A 20,115-nucleotide genomic window follows, 5' to 3' on the forward strand; every position below is an offset into this window, starting at 1 on the left:
CGCCGGAGGGCTTGTCCACGCCAGATCCACGGATCCGCCGCTGGAGGCCTCCTCTCCGCCGGATCCACGTTGTGGTGGAGCCAAGGAGGGAGGGGAGGAGGCCGGGGCGAGGGCTGGATCCGCCGCCAGTGGGCTCCAACCTGCCGGATCCACGGTGTGGTGGAGCCATGGAGGGAGGGGAGGAGAAAGGGAGGAGAGGAGGCCAGGGCGCGGCCGGATCTACGCCGTGGTGGGGCCATGGAGGGAGCAGAGGAGGTAGGAAGGGGAGGAGGGCGGGGCGCGGTTGGATCCGCCGCCGAAGGCCTCCTCCCCGCTGGATCCGGAGGCCAGGGAAGGAGCAGGAGCTGCTGCTACATGAATTCACGTGCCCGCCCCTACGCCATCATGGCCTCCATGCGCGCGAACCCGCCCTGGCCTCCATGTGTGCGGACCGGGAGAGGTTGTGCTCGGGATGAGGGAGAGGGATGGAGCGGCGCCTGAGGGGGAGGGAGAGAGAGGGCGCGGCGCCTAAGGGAGACAGAGGACTAGGGTTTCAATTATGCTTAGTGTATATATACTATGAAGCCAATACCGGGCCTAGTGGGCTTACCACGATTAACCGAAGCGGGCCTTATAGTTGCCCACATCCAAAAATGCATTTACAGAGGTGGTTGCCTTAAGAAGACCGCCTCGGTTAATATCGATTAACCGAGGCGGTTGTTTATAGGCGACCGCCTCGGTTAATAGGCATTAACCGAGGTGGTTCTTTTACATTGTCCGCCTCGGTTAAGCATTAACCGAGGCGTTTGCTTAGCCGACTGCCCTGCCTCGAATAACCGAGGCGGACAGCCGGCCCGCCCGCCTCCGAGGCTAATTTCAAAACGCCTCGCAAATTTTTTGTGTAGTAGTGGTGGGGAACGGTCGGTTCCGACTAGCCGGCGGCCGAGGATGGTGACACGGCCTGGCAACGGCCAACTGCGCCTGGCTTGGGCCCGGTCAACAACGGCCCCCTCTCCTGACCACCTGGCCACACACGGTGGCCAGAAGGAGCCGCTGATCTCGGCAAAGTCGGAGAGGATGCCCGCAAGGAGCGACGGGGATGGTGCGCCGGTGGGGTGCGGGGACGGGGAGCAGCGCACGTGCTGCGACCCGTCAGGGTGGGTGATAGGGAGTCGGTGTGGGCCGGGTTGAGGAGCGGGTGTAGGAAGTAGCACACGTGCTCTCGTACGAGCAGGCAACGGCTGCGTTTCCCGTCTAGAGGAAGGAAAAGAGGAGCTGTTCAGCCTGCGTGTAAGAGAGGGAGAGCGAGAATAAGTGGGGTGGCAAGTTGGGCTGCTAGCCATTTGGCCCAAGTAGAGGGAGCGAGCACGGAGACGCCCGCTTCGTAGCGTTACCGTAATCACAGTGATCAAAGATGGAACAGTTCCTGATTCTCAGTCATAATCCTAACCTGATCACCAAACACGTATGCCGAACTCCCAGTAACTCGGACGCATGGCAGAAATGGTCTACAGGGACCGGAGAACCGTCGGATGGCGACCGGACGGCACGCAAGGGGTCCATGATCCTGCAGCGCCGATAGCAACGCCTGTGTCCGAGAACCCAGCCAGTACCGTCCGCCCACGGCCCCACGCCCCCGCACACCAGTCCCACTCCACTCCGGTGCCGTGGGCTGCTGGAACACACGGGAACGGATGGCGGCTGGCGGATGGCGGCTGCGGCCTCGCCCGCGCGCGAAGTTGACGCATGGATCGGGGGTCCTTTCACCACCAGCCAAACACACCCGCGCGACGTGTCGGCCTACAGGCGTCTCGCCGCGAGTCCTCGTCAGCCTCACGAATCACGAGGCGGGCTCGGCTTCACCGGACGTTGAACGGCCCGCGTCGTTCGCGCCACTCGCTGTCCCTGCCTGACTTTCAATAAGGGTGGCGTGTCACCGCCCGGTTACTCACAGTTATTATTATAGACTCGTAGCCATAGATTCCCGTGGCGGATTCCAAGAACCCAAGTGAATCGCGGCTCGTCAAGTCCGGCGGTGCCGTCCAGACAGCTAGAACCTAGAGCCTAGAGCACAGCCCCACCATGGCGGCCGCGGCACGCGCGATCATCTGCGAGCTGGCGCCGCAGAAGGTGTCGTCGACGACGACGGCGGCGTCGGCGTCGGGGCCCGCGGCGCCGAAGAGGCGCGACGCCGGGACGAAAGTGGTGCTCCAGCCCCGGCTCTGCACGCTGCGGTCGTACGGCGCCGGCAGCGGCGTGGTGACGCGGAGGATTCTGGCCGGGGAGGAGGATGGGAGTGGGGCCGCCGACTCGGGCAGCGGCTCCGCGGCGTCACCGTTCTTCGCCTCGCTCGCTGACTACATCGAGAGCTCCCGCAAGAGCCAGGACTTCGAGACCATCTCCGGCCGCCTCGCCATGGTGAGTGACTGACGAGTCCCCTCTAGTCTGGCCTCTGCTCTGCTCTGCTCCTCCCCGTACACAGAGAGTACACGTCGGATCCATGGTTTAATTAAACGTCGCGCTGCTGGTGCTGCTACGTACGTGCATGCAGGTGGCGTTCGCGGCGGCGGTGGCCGTGGAGACGACGACGGGCAGCTCGCTGTTCAAGAAGCTGGACACGATGGAGATCGAGGAGGCGGCGGGGGTGTGCGTGGCGGTGGTCGCCTGCGCCGCGGCGTTCGCGTGGGCCTCCAGCGCGCGCAACAGGATCGGCCAGATGTTCACGCTGGGGTGCAACGCCTTCGTCGACTCCCTCATCGACAACATCGTCGAGGCGCTCTTCTCCGAGGGCGAGCTGCAGGATTGGTCCGACGACATATAAACCTGCACATATGTACACTCATAGAGATTAGCAGATGCTTGTTCTAAAAGAGAGAGAGAGAGAGAGAGAGAGAGAGAGAGAGAGAGAGAGAGAGAGAGAGAGAGAGAGAGAGAGATTAGCAGATACTGTAATAGACAGTACGTATATATATACATATAGTCTAGTATTTATAGTAATTTGGTGAAGCTGTTAAGTGAGATCCACGCCTTTCGCAAGCTTCGTCATCGCTGCACAACGGCAAGGAAGTTGTTCTGAATCTTTCAGAGATGGATCCATCTCCTGCAAGGGTGTTCTGTGAGTCTGCGTAGGAACACAGGCAGATGTCTCGCAGTAGTCAGGGGGTCCTTGATGGTTGTGAAATATGTAGATCTCTTGGGAGAAATAGTGTCTTGGGGAGGATTAGCCCCTTGAATTAACTGTACCTACTACTAGTACTAGACATGTACCGAGTGTAATTACAGAGTGAAGCATGTAATCAAAACCATGTACTATGCATACCGAGTGTAGTTAGGAGTCAATTAAATCTGGAGTGTTGACTCTTGACATTATGCCACAAAGAGTGGAGATGAAACGTATACACCGTGCTTTTTTGTGTCCCTTGCTCCATTCTGTTGACAGTATTCATATGTCTGAAGAAATACTTTATGACTGACAGGCTGAGTCGGTGTGGATAAAAATTCTAGAGAAAATCGCAGCATATTTCTTTACACCTAACACGTGCAAAGTAACACTTTGTAAATATTAAGTTTAGCATCTTGTGGGTGATAAAAAAAAAGTTTAGCATCTTGCGGTATTCACTTTCTACTCCGTGTGATTTAGAATCTGCGGACTACACAAAAACAAAGACAACAAAAATAGATCCTTCATTCAGTACTTATCAGTTACAGCTTGAAGCGAGGTGGGTGGTCTGGTCCTCATCATACAACTAGGACTTCTCACGGACCTCAAAGATCAGTACTCTCTCCATCTAAGATTCAAATTTGTTAATCTTTAACTATCACTGATTCAAAAAATCTGTAGATTCCATCTTACAAAATCAATATTATTGGATTCATATTATGAATATTACAGCATACAAGCTCATATATTAATGGTCAAACTGTGGTGTTGGAGGGGGCAATCACGCCTTACGGAAACAAAAGGTGGGAGCAATATTTGTGCCACACGTCTGATAGTAAATGGCAGCAGATTCGGACATTGTTTTTGTCATTATGTATGTGATCTGAGTTTCTGATGTCTATAGAAGCAGATATCGACGAGGATGACTAGGATTTCTCCTTCCTAAGCCTCGATCCTCTCCTCCACCTCATTCCTCAACTAATCAACAACAGTAGTAGTCAGAAGCGGTGAAACAATATCAAGTCCTCATTCCAGTGATGCTAGTACACTCAGGTTACATTGTGATTAGTAGGCATTCTCTATTGCTTCAATGCACCCCAACACGCTTGCTTTTTGGGACATCGCTGACGTAAGCGCTTCATGGGCTGCTTTATTGTTCTTCAGAAGTGATGCAGCAAACAGGACCTGAAATGCCAAAAGAACGTCATCAATTGACATTTAGGTTATGATATGGTTCTGCTTCTGATAGGCCAAGAGAGATAGAAGTAGAACTTACTGCCCATCTGGTAAGGTTTTGTTGCTGATCTTTGCTTAGTTGCGTCTTAGTTCTGTTTATGAACCTCTAGAAGCAAGCAAACGAGAAATTCTTCAGATGCATTTTTCTGAACATATAGTGAATATGTGACAATATAGAATTGTTGAGGATATGATTAACTCTTAAAGCACCTGAAGGGTGAAAAGATCTGCTGATTGACCTACAACTTTGTCATATTCTAGACCTTCAGCAGCCAGTCCTGCCATTGAAACTACAGCTAACCTGAGAAAAAACTTGTGGGTGTCATATTTGTTTGATCCTGTGACATTATTGCAGGTCTGAAGTATGGACAGGTTAAAAAAAGGGCTACCTGTCTAGTTCCTTTCCATCAAGCTGCCCACTGTATATTAACTTTTGTAACTGCTCATCTATCAAATTAACATGCTCTTTTCCGATGTCCAAAGAATATCCAAGGATAGGGAGGCCAATCAAATAGGCGACTAGATTTTCAATAAAACTTCCATTCAGTAAATTCCTACTGCAGATATATTATTCCTAGGAAAAGAGAATCACAAACCTAGGAAGTGAGCAGCTTCATGCCTAGCAATTCTCTCCTGGTAGTCAGGAAAGACCGTAGAAAACGCTCCAATTGCTGCTTGCAGAAGACTACAATGATGGTATGCATAATTAACATGGGTTCATAATTAATCTTCAAACAGTTTTACATGGACAACGGAAATTTCTCTGTCCCAAAAAAACGACCACCATTTTTACATTGGGCTACAATTTATCATGTTAGCAGTAATGCATTGAATCGAATGACCATTTTGCATGTTCATGGTTTTTATTTTCTTGAGACAGTATAAGTTATATGAGGACACTAGTCTTGCCTTATTCATGTCTAAGCAAACTTTGCTCTAGGAGATGATGTAATTATGGAGATGGATGCATCTGAATCTCTCTTCCAAACTTGCACAGGTGAAGAAACACGTACCCTGGAGCAACGCTTCCGACAGCCAATACGATCAATGAAATGCTTCCAGTCAAGTAGGGAACGAAGAAGCCCCAATCCTGGCAGAGATAATTGTAGAAGATTCATTAAACCTTGAATTCCTTTTCATTTAGATGTCGAGATTACAATCAATTTTGCAGGTACCCCATGATTCAAGTCCTCTATGCTCATCTTATCTGAAAGTACATAGAGCAGGTGTCATGGAAATAGTAATACCCCAGGGAGCTGGCCTGCAAGGACGGCTAAGAATCCAGTGGTACCCACAACTGTAAACAAAAATGCCGCCTGCACTCAAAGAAAACGCAGGATTACACTCTGAAAAGCACAGGATATTTAGCTCTGAACGATGTTACATTTGTTTCAAGTTCAGCTAACAGAAGAACAACATTTCAATTACGAAAGACTTGAACTGTGGAACAAGTAACAACACTCACATCATTTCTAACACTTGGAATCGCCAAATTCTCAGCATTCTTGATTCCAAGGGTAGTGAGCTCCCGCAGAGATGTCTGTTCCAGTCCAGAATGCAGGCTCATCAGTTAGAATCAATCATAGCCAGACCAGCAGACCCATGTATGTAGATACAACGATCAAAGATTCAAAGGCTACGTGATGGTTGCATTATGAAAATTGCACGAGCAAATGCACGACAGGATTATGCATCCTGCAAACACGAAAAATGATGCCTGAGAAGACACGGCACTGACCGTGCGACGCGACACGTAGGGCTGCGAGCTCCAACGCTTGGCCCATCCGAGCTCTCTCAGCTGGTCCAGCGCCTCCTTAACATCATCGCTGCTTTTCTGCAGCACCACCCAACTCAAATGCATCATATCACCAGATTGCTTGCTAAACAACAGTCAGAAAGCCGGTGCGGCGACTGCCGCTCACCTTGTCGATGGCGGCCTGCAGCGCTTTGAGGTCCACCTCGGAGGCCGCCGAAGATGAGGCTGCCGCGGCGCGCCAACGGCGGCGCGGCCCGACGGAGCTCGCGGTGGGCGCGACGAGCACGGCCACCATCGCCATTGGCTCCCCTGCGCGCGCGGTTCTGCGGCCGACCGCCAACGGTAGGGGATAACACAGTTCAGAGTTCAGAGTCTTTCGTCGTGATCTTCTGAGGCGTAGATTTCGTGCGTCGCTGAACGCGCCGTCGTGTCACCTCCTGCGCCCCCGGCGTGCTTTTCGTTGCGTGCGACACGCGCTCCAGAAGATCCGAGCCGCGCGTTAGGAGGTGGAGTTTGCGTCGGAAAATGCTGAGCCACAAAAAATCATGCCGTTACAAACACCACTACTCCATTTGGCGCCTATCCCATCCGTTTCTCCAGTTTCGTCTTCCCCGCTCGCTCCAACTCCTCCCAAAATCTCCGTTCCCAATTCGAATCCCGCGTCGCCAGAAGTCCAGATGCTTCTCCTCCAGCCCCGCGCAGTCCCTGCGCCTGCTCTGCGGGGGAGGCCTCCTCGGCCACGCCGGCGGCTGGTGCCGCCTCCCCTCGCCTCCGCGTCCGGTTCGATCGTCGTCAGCTCCGACGAGGACGCCTTCACCAGGTGCTCCGGGTACCTGTTCGAGGAGGGCGCGGCCACCGAGTCGGAGCTCCCCACCGCGTACGACCTCCCAGGCATCGCGGCCGTGTACCGCCGCCGCCCGCTCCTCGTGCTCCGCCGCTCCCTGCAGATCGGCACCTCCTTCGGCCAGTGGTTCGCGCTGCGGTACCTCGACCGCGTCAACGAGCGCGCGGACGACATGTTCGAGGTCCGCGCAGCGCGCTCACGCTACGTTTGCTTGTGATCGGCCCCGCGCACGCTTTCTGTTTGATCAAATTCCTTGGCGTGTTTTGGTTCACCTTCGGTGCTTGACACGATGAGTTGGTGTTGTCTTTGCAGCTTCGGGCGGCTCAGCTCAGGAGGATACTGTTAGAGCTTGGCCCAGTATGTCTCATTTCGCATTGCCTGCCTGCTCATGTGTACGTTCCTTATCTGATGATCATTGAAGTCTATTGATGTTGCTCTTTTAATCACAGGCATTTGTGAAGATCGCACAAGCAGTTTCGTCGCGGCCGGTGAGGTTCACTAGTCGTTACATTTTCATTTCACCTATTCCTATGCGATTGCAAGCTTGGAGTGCCTTAACTTTAGATGTTCGACACTTGTCACCTTCTTTGTTTCATTTGCTGCAGGATGTTGTTCCACCTGCATACCTTGATGAGCTCTCACTACTTCAGGACCGCATAGCACCATTTTCAAACGATGTTGCTTTTAACATTATAGAGAAAGAGCTTGGGCTGCCACTTAATATGATTTTCTCTAAGATAACACCAGAGCCTGTTGCTGCTGCATCTCTTGGGCAGGTCCGATCGCTCTATCACTTTTAATGTATTCATTCATGTCATGAATCGATTAACCACTCTTAGCAGCATTTTGTATTTCTAAATACGGAAGCAGAGCACAGTTGCATGTAGTCACGTGCATTTGGATAGTTGAGCTATTAGTTATCTGGCTGCAATATTGCATCCTCTCTACATTTTCATTGTTTCAACTTCTAACACCAGAAGTGATGTGCAACTGAACTTCAGCTTTGCACGTTAATAATTTTTTCTGGATGTTCCCCTAAAGGGACGAAAATAAGTGCACTTCAAATTTAGGAGCAACTAAAAGTACTGTATAATGGAAATCTGAACCTTTATGAAGTTTCAACACCATATCACATGTTTCTTTAAAGGAACCACAAATGAGTAACTTCCCGGAGTTGAAATTTGAGACAACTAAAGGCACAATAGGATGGAACCCTGAACTTCCTTGATAAATTCAAATATTAGTCAATTCACACTTCTTAGTGTGGATAACCATGGAATTCCATCTCCAGTGATACAACGTTCCATTTTTCTTACTTTTGTAGGTTTACCAGGCTAGGCTCCGCTCCAATGGTAAGGTTGTTGCTGTCAAAGTACAAAGACCTGGAGTTCAAGCAGCAATTTCATTAGACATATATATCTTGAGGTTCCTAGCTAGTCTTGCAAGGAAGGCTGCCAAGTTGAACACAGACCTTCCAGTAAGTCTGACTGCTGTTAGTACCATGTAATCAGCTGAAGAATTTGTTTTTCTTTAAAGAGGTCAAAAACAGAAAAATAACCCAACATTAAGGGAAAATCTTTTTAAAAGAACAACTATATTATTCTGTATCAGTTATGTTGTGCCTCTTATATTTTACTTGTTTTCTAATCACATGTATTTGCTTCTTGTATGTGCAGGCTGTGCTTGATGAATGGGCATCAAGCCTATTTCGGGTAACTCTTCTCCATATATGATGACATGCTATTTCTATAGTGAATATATCTATACATCAATTTTGTTCATTTACTTCAGTTCACTTCAACACATTTCAATTTGGTTATAGCATCTGTAGGCATTGGCATGAAATAATATTAGATTGAAGTATGAAAAGTAACCATTAATTTGAGGCTTATGCCTTAACCCTTAGAATGATTTCATTTCTATGTGGATAATAGCAGTTTGCTAGAAAAACAATCTAGGAAAAATTATGGGAGGTCAACATCCAAAATGTGGTATTGGTTACGGGATCCAAATGAACATTTAAAAATTGTTAATCGTTTTTTGTGCTATGATTCTATTCATAGTTCACTATGCTCAAGTAATTTCAAGGTTGCAAGTTATGGACACTTGTCATATATTCAAGGAGGAATATAAATATCAATCTTTTTCAATGTGTTTGAAACCATTGCATTTGTACTTTTACTGTGAGAGTCCATAGCTTTTATGATAAGCTTCTTTTCGAAAGCCTGACGAAGAAAAGTTGATACTATTCTGGCAATACTGTGCAACAGTATTCTAGGCTATGTCAGACGTCTGATTAAAATATTAGCTGTATATCCTTAGATATTCACATTGAATACAGGTAAATCACATTTGATGCAGGAGATGGATTATAGAGAAGAAGCAAGAAATGGACTTAAGTTCAGGTTGAATTCTTCGTCCATTAGACAAGGTCCAGTTCAACGCATTTGTCTATGACGGATACAAACCTTCATTGAGAAATATATGTTGTTTTAGAGCCTGAATGGTCAAACATCCTTCACTTTCACGACAAATATAGGCAAAATTATTTAGCTTGGGGCCACCAGATTTATTTGAGAATTACTTTCCTACTATAAAATATTTGTACTTTTTCAGTAAAGTATCTATTATTTAGATTACATATTAATATACAAATTGATATCCAAGTTGCTTATTTGAGACTATCTCATCATATGGGTTCCTCAAAAATCTTTTGATTCTATGGCAGAGAACTGTTTGGAAAATTTAGAGATGTCTCGGTTCCTGAAATGTATCTGGAGCAGACTAGAAGGCGAGTCCTTATCATGGAATGGATCGAGGTGCACAGTCTGTGATCTTATTCAACTGTTAACAAATGAACATGCATGCAAAAATTGCAGTCTGTAATTCTACTTGGGCTTTGTGATCTTGTAGGGGGAAAAGTTGTCAGAAGTCAGAGATCAGTATTTGGTTGAGGTAAAGGACTGTCAAAGCTCAAATAATGACATAAAACTGGGCTTTCTAAGCACATTGATCAGATCAGATTGATTATGCTGGCATATTTTACATTACAGATCGGAGTATATTGTTCGCTTTCCCAGCTATTAGAATATGGATTTTATCATGCAGATCCACACCCCGGAAATCTTTTGCGTACAGTTGATGGGAAATTAGCCTACTTAGGTAATGGTTATATTTTCTATATCTTCACTAAAGAATGCATGTTTATAGACTTTTGGGTTCCCAGTTTACTGTCTTGATCATCTTGAGTGCTGCTGCCCTTTGTGTGACCAAGAGGAGGAAAATATTCAGCACTTGCTCACATCTTGTGTATTATTCACAAGAAGTGTATGGTTTTCGGCCTTATCTCTAGTTAGGCTGCAACACTTATCCGCAGGAACAACAAAAGAATGCACTTTAATGGATTGGTGGCGCCTAGCTTTGCAGCATGTTCGGAAACATCATCACAAGGGTTTCAACTCATTGGTCGTCCTGGTGGCATGGTGGATTTGGAAGCATAGAAATGGTTGCATTTTTTAGGGATCTCAGCCCAGTTTTAATTCTATCATACAGGATATTAGAGATGAGGCCAAGTTGTGGTGTGTGGCAGCAGCCAAGGGGCTCTGTAGCTTATGGCCATGACTGCTTTGTTGGTCTTTGGTTATTACTTAGTTTGTTTTCAGTGTTTTTCTGCTATAATGGCCATGCCCTTCTAAGGGGTTGTTTGAGTCACATAGACTCCTTATTCTTCTACTTGATATAAATGATACGCAGCTCTCCTGCGTGTTCAAGAAAAAAAGAAAAAAGAAAAAAGAAACTTTACAACCAATGAAGCTCACACTATTTCAACATAATGTGACACACTATTTGTCAATAGATTTTGGGATGATGGGAGAATTCCGACAAGACCTTCGTGATGGATTTATTGAAGCTTGTCTTCATCTTGTTAACCGTGATTTTGATGCTTTAGCAAAAGATTTTGTAACCCTTGGGTAAGAAAATTACTCTGAACTAATATGAATCAGTTTTCACACATTAGGTTGGTTGTCAGTATCAGTATCATTATGTGATAGGTTAGGTTTCTGAAGTTGAATTCGTTTATACTAATGATCCAGTAAATGCAACTTATCTTTACAAATCTTGCAGTTTACTTCCTCCAACTGCCCAGAAAGGTGAAGTCACAAAGGCATTGACAGGTATTCCAGTTCTGGATACAACAACAACATAGCCTTATATTCCAGTTCTGGATGAATGTTGGATATGTTTAAACATAACTTAGAATTAGTTGATCTAGATACTGTTGTACTAATTTCAAATTTGTAGGTCAGGAGTCTTGCCATAATACTTGTCCAATTGGCATATCACTCGGTATCCTACTTTCTTATTTTTGTCCCAGGTGTATTTGAGAATGCTGTTAACAGAGGAGTTCAGAATATAAGCTTTGGAGATCTGTTAGGAAATCTTGGACGAACAATGTACTATTCTAGTTTACAGATAACCATTTCTTCAATAGACGTACTGTAAGTTTGTCCTATTAACTAGAGTTAATGTTGTTTCAGGTATAAATTCAAGTTCCAGATACCTTCTTACTTTTCTCTTGTAATTCGAAGGTAAACGAGTTTTTCTGCAAAATTTGAGCAAAGTGCTTCACTAATAGCGTAAAGTAATCTGCTGCTCTCCCTCTGTACGCGCGGCAGGGGCAGGCGCCGAAAGGGCTCCCTTGTTGTTGCACTGTAGCCGCGGCAGGGGCAGGCGCCGAAAGGCTCCCCTGCCGCACTGTAGCCACAGCAGGGCCAGACGCCAAAGTCAGTCCTGCTGTCACATCTAGTCACTGTAGCAGCATGGCAGCCTGACGTGTATGTGTACTAGGATTAGATGGGTAGAGTTGTATATATAGTTTCGCACTGCAACTCAGTGAAGAGAGCGAGTTCAATTTTGCCATCTCCTCTGCAGAGCTCCGGTCAACGCTGGTGCTTGTGCTATGTGTGTGTGCGCTCTGTTCTCCCTCCCTCTTCTACTTCTAGTCGTAGTGTGTGTGCAAGAACGCCGGTGAGCGGTCGGCTCACCCGTACGGGAGATCTCGGAACCAACAAGTGGTATCAGAGCTGTACAAGCGCCATCGCCGGACTAACCGCTGACGATGACGGATAGTTTGGAGATGGGCGACAGCAGCGGCACTACTGTGGCTGCCCAGCCACGACAGGAGGTCGTCGTGTGCACGGTGTGGGAGGTCAGCGGCACCAGTTGGCCGACGCTGACTCGCACCAACTATGGCGAGTGGGCAGTGACTATGAAGGTCAAGCTCAGAGCCCGACGGCTCTGAAATGCCAGTGACTAGGGCACCGACAAAGAAGAAGACGACATGTCAGCGTTGGAGGCTATCCTCGCTATTGTGCCAACGGAGTACAGGGAGCCGTTGGGGGTAAAGAACTCTGCTAAGGAGGCGTGAGAGGCCATTGCAGCGATGCGCGTCGGCTCCGACCGCGCAAAGAAGGCGACGGCCCAGCTGCTGAAGCAGGAGTACGCCACCCTCAAGTTCAAGGATGGTGAGTCGGTGGAGGACTTCTCCCTCCGCCTGCAGTCGCTCATCAGCAAGCTGAGGAGCCACAGCGTCACCATCGACGAAGAAGAGGCGGTCTCCAAGTACCTCCACTCCGTGCCGGTGAAGTACATCCAGATCGCTCTCTGCATATAGACGATGCTGGACTTATCCACCCTCACCATTGAGGATATGACAGGCCATCTGCGGGCGGTGGACGAGCGCATGGAGCAGGCCACAACAACGACGGACAGCAGCAAGATGCTGCTGACAGAGGAGTGGGCTGCCCAGATGAAGGAGAAGAAGTCCGGGGAAGCCTCCTCCAGCCGCTGTGGCGATGGCAAGCGCCGCGGCAAGGCTTCTTCGGAGAAGAAGACGAAGAAGGTCGACCCCAACGCCTGCCGACACTGCGGAAAAACGGGCCATTGGGCAAAGGAGTGCCCAAATCGCAAGCAGGAGAAGAAGGCTGAGGCTCATTTAGCGCTGGCTGGTGAGGATGATGAGGCCATTCTCCTGATGGCGATGCACTGCACGACATTGAGGCCAAGGAGAAGGGAGTGGTGATGGCGGTGGAAGGGCACGGCAAGGCTCTGAAGGCTGTCAACCTCGACGAACCGCGCGCCCAAGTCCACCTCGGACGTGTGGGCGACGAGCAGGAGCAGCGGTGGTACCTGGACTCCGGCGCCAGCAACCACATGACGGGCTCCAAGGCAGCCTTCTCCGAGCTCGACGGCAACGTGACCGGCACGGTGAAGTTCGGTGACGGCTCAAGGGTGGCGATCCGAGGGCGCGACACCATCATCTTCAGGTGCCAGAACGGCGAGCACCGCGCGCTGACGGATGTATATTACATCCCGCAGCTGTGTTCAAGCATCATCAGCATTGACCAGGTGGATGAGCGCGGCAGCGAGGTACTGATCAAGGACGGCGTCCTCAGGATCAGGGACCGGGAGCGGCAGTTTCTTGCCAAGGTGAAGAGGTCCCAAAACCGGCTATACCTGCTCGACTTGAAGGTGGAGCAGCCGGTGTGACTGGCAGCACGGCACACCAAGGAGCCGTGGCTGTGGCATGCCCGGTTCGGCCATCTCAGCTTCGACGCGCTCGGTCGGCTGGAGAAGATGGTCTGAGGGCTGCCCCACATCAAGCACGCAGGCGAGCTGTGTGACAGATGCCTGGCCGAAAAGCAGAGGAGGCTGCCGGTCCCAAAGCTGGCCATGTATCGCGCGGCGGATGCTCTCGAGCTCGTCCACGGCGATCTCTGCGGGCCAATCACGCTAGCCACAAACGGTGGTCGGCGGTACTTCCTCCTGCTTGTGGATGATTGCAGTCGCTATATGTGGCTGCAACTCCTGTCGAGCAAGGACGAGGTGGCGGAGGCGATCTAGAAGTTCAAGACGCGCACGGAGGCAGAGAGCGGCAAGAAGCTGTGCGTGCTGCGGACTGCGCGGATCAGGGTGTGGTGCGACACCACACCGCGCCGTACTCGCCACAGCAGAATGGCGTGGTGGAGCAGTGGAACCAGACGGTGGTCGGCATGACTCGATCCATGATGAAGGCCAAAAGCATGCCGACAAAGTTCTGGGGAGAGACGGTGATCACGACGGTGTTCATCCTCAACCGCGCGCCTACCAAGGCCCTGAAGGGCAAGACGTTGTTCAAAGCTTGGTATGGGCGCAAGCTGTGCGTGTCCTTCCTCCGGACATTCGGCTGCATTAGCCACGTCAGGAGGACAAAGCCGGTCCTCACCAAGCTGGAGGACAGGAGCACACTGATGGTGCTCCTGGGCTACGAGGAAGGTACCAAGGCGTACCGGCTCTACGACCCACGCGGAGGCAAGGTGGTTGTCTCGCGCGACGTCGTGTTCGACGAGAAGGCGGCCTGGGACTGGGACAGTCCGGGCACGGGGGAAGCTGGCGGCTTCACCAACACCTTCGTCGTTGAGCACTTGGTCATCCAGGGTGGTGGAGATGCTGGAGAGCAGGTGCCGACCACTCCAGCAACAGAGCTGAGCACTCCTGGGGCGGTGCCGAGCACTCTGGGAGGGGTGCCGAGCACTCCATGAGTGGTGCCGAGCGGTCCTGCAGTGGTGCCAACCACTACAGGACGGGTGCCGAGCGCTCCCGTAGTGGTGCCGAGCGGTCCTGCAGTGGTGCCAACCACTCTAGGACAGGTGTCGAAAGCTCCCGTAGCGGTTTCGAGCGGTCTTGTAGTGGTGCCGACCACTCCAAGAGTGGTGCCGAGCACTCCAGGAGTGGTGACGAGCGGTCCAGGAGTAGTGCCAAGCACTGCAGCCAGGGTGCCGAGCACTCCAGGTGCTGTGCGGACCACTCTAGTGGAACAGGGGACTCCATCGACGCCGATCGAGTTCGCCTCACCTCCAAGCGAAATCACCGAGTTCGTTGATGCCTTCCACGACAGTGAGGAGGTGTGGTTCCGCAGGCTGGACGACATCGTCGGTGGCACAGGGTCCTCAGGCCTGGCGGGTCGGCTGCTCAATGACCCAGAGCCGCTTCTCGTCAGTGTAGAGGAACCACCCACGTTCGCGTTGGCCGAGCGCGATGCAAATTGGTGACGGACGATGCTAGAGGAGACGAAGATGATCGAGGAAAACGAGAATTGGGAGCTCGTCGATCCACCTCCAGGATGCCATCCGATCGGCCTGAAGTGGGTGTACAAGGTCAAGCGGAACGAGCGCGGCGCCATTGTCAAGCACAAGACGCGTCTCGTCGCCCGAGGCTTTGTCCAGCGCGAGGGCGTCGACTTCGAGGAAGCCTTTGCGCCGGTAGCGCGCATGGAGTCTATCCGACTACTGCTGGCTTTAGCAGCAGCGAAGGCCTGGCGCGTCCATCACCTGGACATAAAATCGGCCTTCCTCAACGACAAGCTGGCGGAGACGGTCTTCGTCAGGCAACCTCCGGGTTTCGCCGTCAAGGGAGTGGAGCATAGGGTGCTCCGACTGCGCAAGGCGCTCTATGGGCTACGGCAGGCCCCGTGAACGTGGAACGCCAAGCTTGACGCCACGCTGGGCGAGCTTGGGTTCACGCGGTGCGCAGCCGAGCACGTGCTCTACGTCGTCGGCGTGTATGTGGATGACTTGATCGTCACCGGCGCGCGTACGGAGGACATCGACAGCGCGAGATGGCGGCTCGTTTTCGAATGAGCGATCTCGGCGCGCTCTCCTACTACCTCGGCATCGAGGTGAGACAGGGGAAGGAGGCGCTCATGCTCGGTTAGAGCGCGTACGCCTCGAAGCTGTTGGAGCGGAGCGGCATGGCTGAGTGCAAGCCGTGCGTGACTCCGATGGAGGAGCGGCTGAAGCTGACGAAGGCCAGTACCACGGCGAAGGTAGATGCAACACTCTACCAAAGCATCGTCGACGGTCTGCGCTACCTAATCCACACGAGGCCAGACATTGCGTTCGTCGTGGGCTACGTCAGCCGCTTCTTAGAGGATCTCCGAGAGGATCACTGGGCCGTGGTGAAGCGGCTGCTGCGCTACGTCAAGGGGACGGTGGATCAGGTGATCGTCTTCCTCAAGACCGGCGGAAGTGGGCTGCAGCTCACTGTGTTCAGCGATGCAGACATGGCGGGGGACATCGACGGATGGCGGAGCACCTCTGGCATGCTCGTCTTCCTCGGGTCCTCTCCAATCTCATGGTTGTCGCTGAAACAGAAGGTGGTGGCGCTGTCGACGTGCGAGGCAGAGTACGTGGCGGCGGCCACAGCGGCGTGCCAAGCTGTGTGGCTGCGCCGGCTGCTGGGCGAGCTGACCAGTGTGGAAGCTCACCCACCAGCACTGATGGTGGACAACCAGCCCGCCATCGCCCTCGCGAAGAATCCGGTTCTCCATGACCAGAGTAAGCACATCGACGTCAAGTTCCACTTCCTCAGGGACTGTGTTGATGGAGGGCAGATCATCATCAAATTCGTCGAAACCGGTCGGCAACTCGCGGACGTCCTCACCAAGCCGCTCGGCCGTCTTCGATTCACGGAGCTGAAGAAGATGATCGGCATGGTGGAGGTTCTAGGGATAGCAGCAGGATTAGGGAAAGAATTGTAAAGTAATCTGCTGCTCTCCCTCTGTACGCGCAGCAGGAGCAGGCACCGAAATGGCTCCCCTGCTGCTGCACTGTAGCCGCGGCAGGGGCAGACGCCGAAAGGTTCCCCTGGCGCACTGTAGCCACAGCAGGGGCAGGCGCCAAAGTCAGTCCTGCTGTCACATCTAGTCACTGTAGCAGCATGGCAGCATGGCGTGTCTGTGTACTATGATTAGATAGGTAGAGTTGTATATATAGCTTCCCACTGCAACTCAGTGAAGAGAGTGAGTTCAGTTTTGCCATCTCCTCTGCAGAGCTCCGACCAACGCTGGTGCTTGTGCTGTGTGTGTGTGCGCGCTCTGTTCTCCCTCCCTCTTCTACCTACAGTCGTAGTGTGTGTGCAAGAACGCCGGTGAGCGGTCGGCTCACCCGTGCGGGAGATCTCAACAACAACAACAACAACAACAACAACAACAAAGTCTTTAAGTCCCAAACAAGTTGGGGTAGGCTAGAGTTGAAACCCAACAGAAGCAATCAAGGTTCATATCGGGACCAACAAATATAGCTTGCAAACAGGCAGATGCTCTAGAATATGTCTGATATGTATGTTCTTTGGTTCATCGGATAAGAGGCTTACCATGTGATTTTTCAGCCTTGCTGTTTTAGAAGGTATCGCAATCAGCTTCAATCCAAACTATAAAGTTTTGGGCAGTTCATATCCATGGATTGCAAGAAAAGTTCTCACTGACAGTTCACCAAAGCTTCGATCAACTTTGCAGACTCTTCTTTATAAGGTTGATATTTTTCAGCATTTGTATTCTTTGACGATTTTAAATCATACTAACTGCTAAGGTGTCAATCAAGTTAACAAGTTTACAAGATCAATAATGATAACTAATGATTGTTTACTTTGAAATATTTTTCAATTTTCCTGCCTGTATTATGCCCAAGCTTTTCTACTGCAAATTCTGTTTTGACTATCATCTTTTTTCTTCAACTATTATGTTATAGGATGGCACTTTCCAAATTGATCGCCTGGAATCTTTGTTAACTGAGGTTGGTTTCTTTCGTTCTATGTCTTATATAGATGCTACCTATCCCATCCAATATAGTTGTTTTGAGCTATGCCATATATGATATATGTGACGTGAATAAAGATTTAATGTTTGAAACTTGTAAATTTTCCTTCTTAACATGAGGAAGAGGGTGGCCTATTCCAGCCAATCTGTAATGATGGTTCACATATTCATTTGGGTTTTGTACTTTTGTCATTAAACAAAATGGCTAAAGCGGCAGCTCTAATCAATGATGATTTACATGTTTACTATGAATGTATCTTCACTTGGTAGCCTCCTGTGCTATCTATTTCTGAGCACATTCCTATTGCATGGTTCCTTTTACAGTCACTTCGTGCTAGAACAGAGCAATCATTGGTCAGAAATCAACAAGAAGATGTCAACAGTACGAGATATGCAATTAAGCAAGTCTTGTCATTCACACTCACTGACCAGGTTGGACCAAACCGGGCAAATAATTCTTCGATACTGAACTCTTCACCTTAACCAAACAATATAGAACTTGGCAGATAAATATTTGAACCTCTATGCTCTCTTGCAGGGTGCCTTTGTGAAGGATTTACTTCTTCAGGCGATTGCTAAGGTACTAGCCTGTTAAAGGCATAAATGCATATTGAGTTAGTTTGATCATCATAATATTTGGAAAATCCTGAGCATATTAAGATTATATATTCTAACTATTAAAACCTACTGAAAGCATTTCAGCGGAACTGGTTGCAAAATGTTACTACCTCCGTTCCAAATTATAAGTCGTTTTGACATTTTTGGTTCATCCATTTTCCAAATTATAAGTCGCTTTGACATTTTTGGTTCATCCATTTTGCTATGTATTTAGACATAATATTATATCTAGATGCATAACAAAATGCATGTACCAAAAAAGTCAAAGCGACTTATAATTTGAAACGAAGGGAGTAATTCATTTGTGAGTTTCTGTTTCACTTTTATCGCAAAAGCAATGTCATTTTAACAGCTTAGGTTCCACTTTTGAACATTCGATGGCATGAATGCTAACAAGGGAGGTATAAATAGTATACAGTTTATTTTTTATAAACCAGTAACTTCATTCATGGGAATGCCTTAAATCCGTAACAAACATTCCTTCTAGTTCATCTTCCTTCGGTTTTCAATAAACTTTGATTCACCTTTAGAAGATCTGGAATCTTCTTCTTCCATTCATGTTTGATTAAAATGAATCTGCATACCTGTTTTGATAAGAATACTTTCTGGCTATGCATTCTCAAGAATTTAGTTTTTGCAGGGAATAGATGCACTTGGTGTAGCCACATTAAGCTCTGCAACGTCTGCAGCAGCTTCCAGATTGCCATTTGCTGGTGGCCCATCCCCATTGACCTCACTAGACGATGAGGATGCCACCAACTTAAGAAATCTGTATCGCCTGCTCCTACTTTTATCTAAGGTTTCTCAGAAGGAAAATCCATCTCCGGTAAGTACAATTTTCCATATATCTCAGATTTCAGCTTTGTTTATTCATTTGTGTGGAAGGGAAAAGAAAACTTAGGTTAGATATGGATATGTGATTGATCAAAAGCATAACATACATTATGTTGTGTACTATGTTACATGTCTCCTCTGATTTTAGTTAAATGATTTAAAAAGATACTCCCTCCGTTCCAAATTATAAGTCACTTTGACTTTTTTGGTACACATCCATTTTGCTATGTATCTAGACATATAATATATGTCTAGATGCATAACAAAATGGATATTATATGTCTAGATGCATAACAAAATGGATGTACCAAAAAAGTTAAAACGACTTATAATTTGGAACGGATGGAGTATATTGCAAGATTCACAACCTTTTGCTTTGAGCCTTTGTTCCTTTTGTTCATTCGGTATTATTTTTGCAGAGTCCTGGATATAACAGTGCCATAGAGAAGGAAGGTGGTAGCACGGATGAACTTTCTCTTGCGCTGTATGAAATGACCTCTCTGCCAGAATTTCTTCCAGTTCTTTCTGTCATTCCTGAGGTAAGTTGGACATAAGTTAAGTGAAACTATATGTCAAAATCCACATGACACATGGCTCACTTGTGTATACCCTTCTCCATCGAAGCTTCCACCGGAGTCCCAACAGCAGTTGCTTCTTCTGCCAGCGGATTTAACCAATCGTATTTTATCTCGGGCTGTCGCGAGAACCATTAGAAGACTGTTCATGTAAAGCCAAAGGTACAGAAATTTTCCGTCCCTTCTTCCTTAATTTTCTTTAACTATTCTTTTTGGTGCACTACTAGAAGATGAGGAGGGATTTTTCTCTCTCCACTCCATATGGTAGCATCTAATCTAGAACCCAAGATCAATCCTTTTTTTTTTGTTCTTTACGGAATGCTTTTGAAACACTGCTATGTACATATTTTTCAAACTCAGGCATTGTAAATGGCCCATGTTATGCACATATGGTGTAACTGACAAACTTTGAGTTAAATCTATGTGAACATAAAAATAATGCTGTAATGCATTTTGCCTCAAAAGCATGGATTCATGTCA

At 48.9% G+C, this 20,115-nt stretch overlaps 3 protein-coding genes across 5 annotated transcripts; 2 read left to right on the plus strand and 1 right to left on the minus strand.

Moving 5' to 3' along the window:
* The first annotated feature begins 1,920 nt into the window (after nt 1-1,920).
* On the plus strand, nt 1,921-2,916 carry LOC136496917 (stress enhanced protein 2, chloroplastic-like). The gene is made up of 2 exons (XM_066492697.1): nt 1,921-2,397; nt 2,531-2,916. Exons 1-2 carry the CDS (start codon nt 2,062-2,064, stop codon nt 2,798-2,800), a joined length of 606 nt encoding a protein of 201 aa, XP_066348794.1. The 5' UTR covers nt 1,921-2,061; the 3' UTR covers nt 2,801-2,916.
* A 910-nt stretch (nt 2,917-3,826) lies between these two features.
* On the minus strand, nt 3,827-6,571 carry LOC136497708 (uncharacterized). Of its 2 annotated transcripts, XM_066493556.1 has the most exons (11): nt 6,298-6,571; nt 6,114-6,209; nt 5,841-5,915; nt 5,623-5,691; nt 5,389-5,465; nt 4,972-5,060; nt 4,765-4,894; nt 4,586-4,676; nt 4,416-4,481; nt 4,198-4,324; nt 3,827-4,117 (listed from the first exon to the last, which is right to left on the minus strand). In XM_066493556.1, the coding sequence occupies exons 1-10, from the start codon at nt 6,430-6,432 to the stop codon at nt 4,205-4,207; spliced, it is 948 nt and encodes a 315-aa protein (XP_066349653.1). In that variant the 5' UTR covers nt 6,433-6,571; the 3' UTR covers nt 3,827-4,117; nt 4,198-4,204. The 2 variants fall into 2 exon arrangements, with proteins under 2 accessions (XP_066349653.1, XP_066349652.1); XM_066493555.1 differs by having other exon boundaries at nt 3,827-4,324.
* Nucleotides 6,572-6,676: 105 nt separating this feature from the next.
* Nucleotides 6,677-20,038, plus strand: LOC136497705 (uncharacterized aarF domain-containing protein kinase At1g71810, chloroplastic-like). 2 transcript variants are annotated; one of them, XM_066493551.1, is made up of 21 exons: nt 6,677-7,156; nt 7,288-7,332; nt 7,425-7,463; nt 7,581-7,751; nt 8,300-8,452; nt 8,652-8,687; nt 9,337-9,380; nt 9,704-9,794; nt 9,889-9,930; nt 10,029-10,137; nt 10,832-10,946; nt 11,101-11,150; nt 11,351-11,429; nt 11,514-11,564; nt 17,182-17,323; nt 17,541-17,585; nt 17,933-18,040; nt 18,147-18,188; nt 18,867-19,052; nt 19,480-19,599; nt 19,685-20,035. In XM_066493551.1, the coding sequence occupies exons 1-21, from the start codon at nt 6,677-6,679 to the stop codon at nt 19,787-19,789; spliced, it is 2,253 nt and encodes a 750-aa protein (XP_066349648.1). In that variant the 3' UTR covers nt 19,790-20,035. The 2 variants fall into 2 exon arrangements, with proteins under 2 accessions (XP_066349648.1, XP_066349649.1); XM_066493552.1 differs by lacking the exon at nt 17,541-17,585 and having other exon boundaries at nt 19,685-20,038.
* The last annotated feature ends 77 nt before the right edge of the window (nt 20,039-20,115 follow it).

This window comes from Miscanthus floridulus, chromosome 12 (assembly GCF_019320115.1).
Source record: "Miscanthus floridulus cultivar M001 chromosome 12, ASM1932011v1, whole genome shotgun sequence".
In the NCBI taxonomy this organism is placed as follows: domain Eukaryota; kingdom Viridiplantae; phylum Streptophyta; class Magnoliopsida; order Poales; family Poaceae; genus Miscanthus; species Miscanthus floridulus.

What these genes read in the sequence shown, in the direction of transcription:
- LOC136496917 (XM_066492697.1), top strand. Translation starts at nt 2,062, where the DNA reads ATGGCGGCCGCGGCACGCGCGATCATCTGCGAGCTGGCGCCGCAGAAG. An exon ending in TCTCCGGCCGCCTCGCCATG is followed by an intron (nt 2,398 to 2,530) that starts GTGAGTGACTGA and finishes ACGTGCATGCAG; the next exon opens with GTGGCGTTCGCGGCGGCGGT.
- LOC136497705 (XM_066493551.1), top strand. Translation starts at nt 6,677, where the DNA reads ATGCCGTTACAAACACCACTACTCCATTTGGCGCCTATCCCATCCGTT. An exon ending in GCGCGGACGACATGTTCGAG is followed by an intron (nt 7,157 to 7,287) that starts GTCCGCGCAGCG and finishes TTGTCTTTGCAG; the next exon opens with CTTCGGGCGGCTCAGCTCAG. An exon ending in CTGCTGCATCTCTTGGGCAG is followed by an intron (nt 7,752 to 8,299) that starts GTCCGATCGCTC and finishes TTACTTTTGTAG; the next exon opens with GTTTACCAGGCTAGGCTCCG.
- LOC136497708 (XM_066493556.1), bottom strand. Translation starts at nt 6,432, where the DNA reads ATGGCGATGGTGGCCGTGCTCGTCGCGCCCACCGCGAGCTCCGTCGGG. An exon ending in GTCGGAAGCGTTGCTCCAGG is followed by an intron (nt 5,061 to 5,388) that starts GTACGTGTTTCT and finishes CCATCATTGTAG; the next exon opens with TCTTCTGCAAGCAGCAATTG. An exon ending in TGAAGCTGCTCACTTCCTAG is followed by an intron (nt 4,895 to 4,971) that starts GTTTGTGATTCT and finishes TTGAAAATCTAG; the next exon opens with TCGCCTATTTGATTGGCCTC.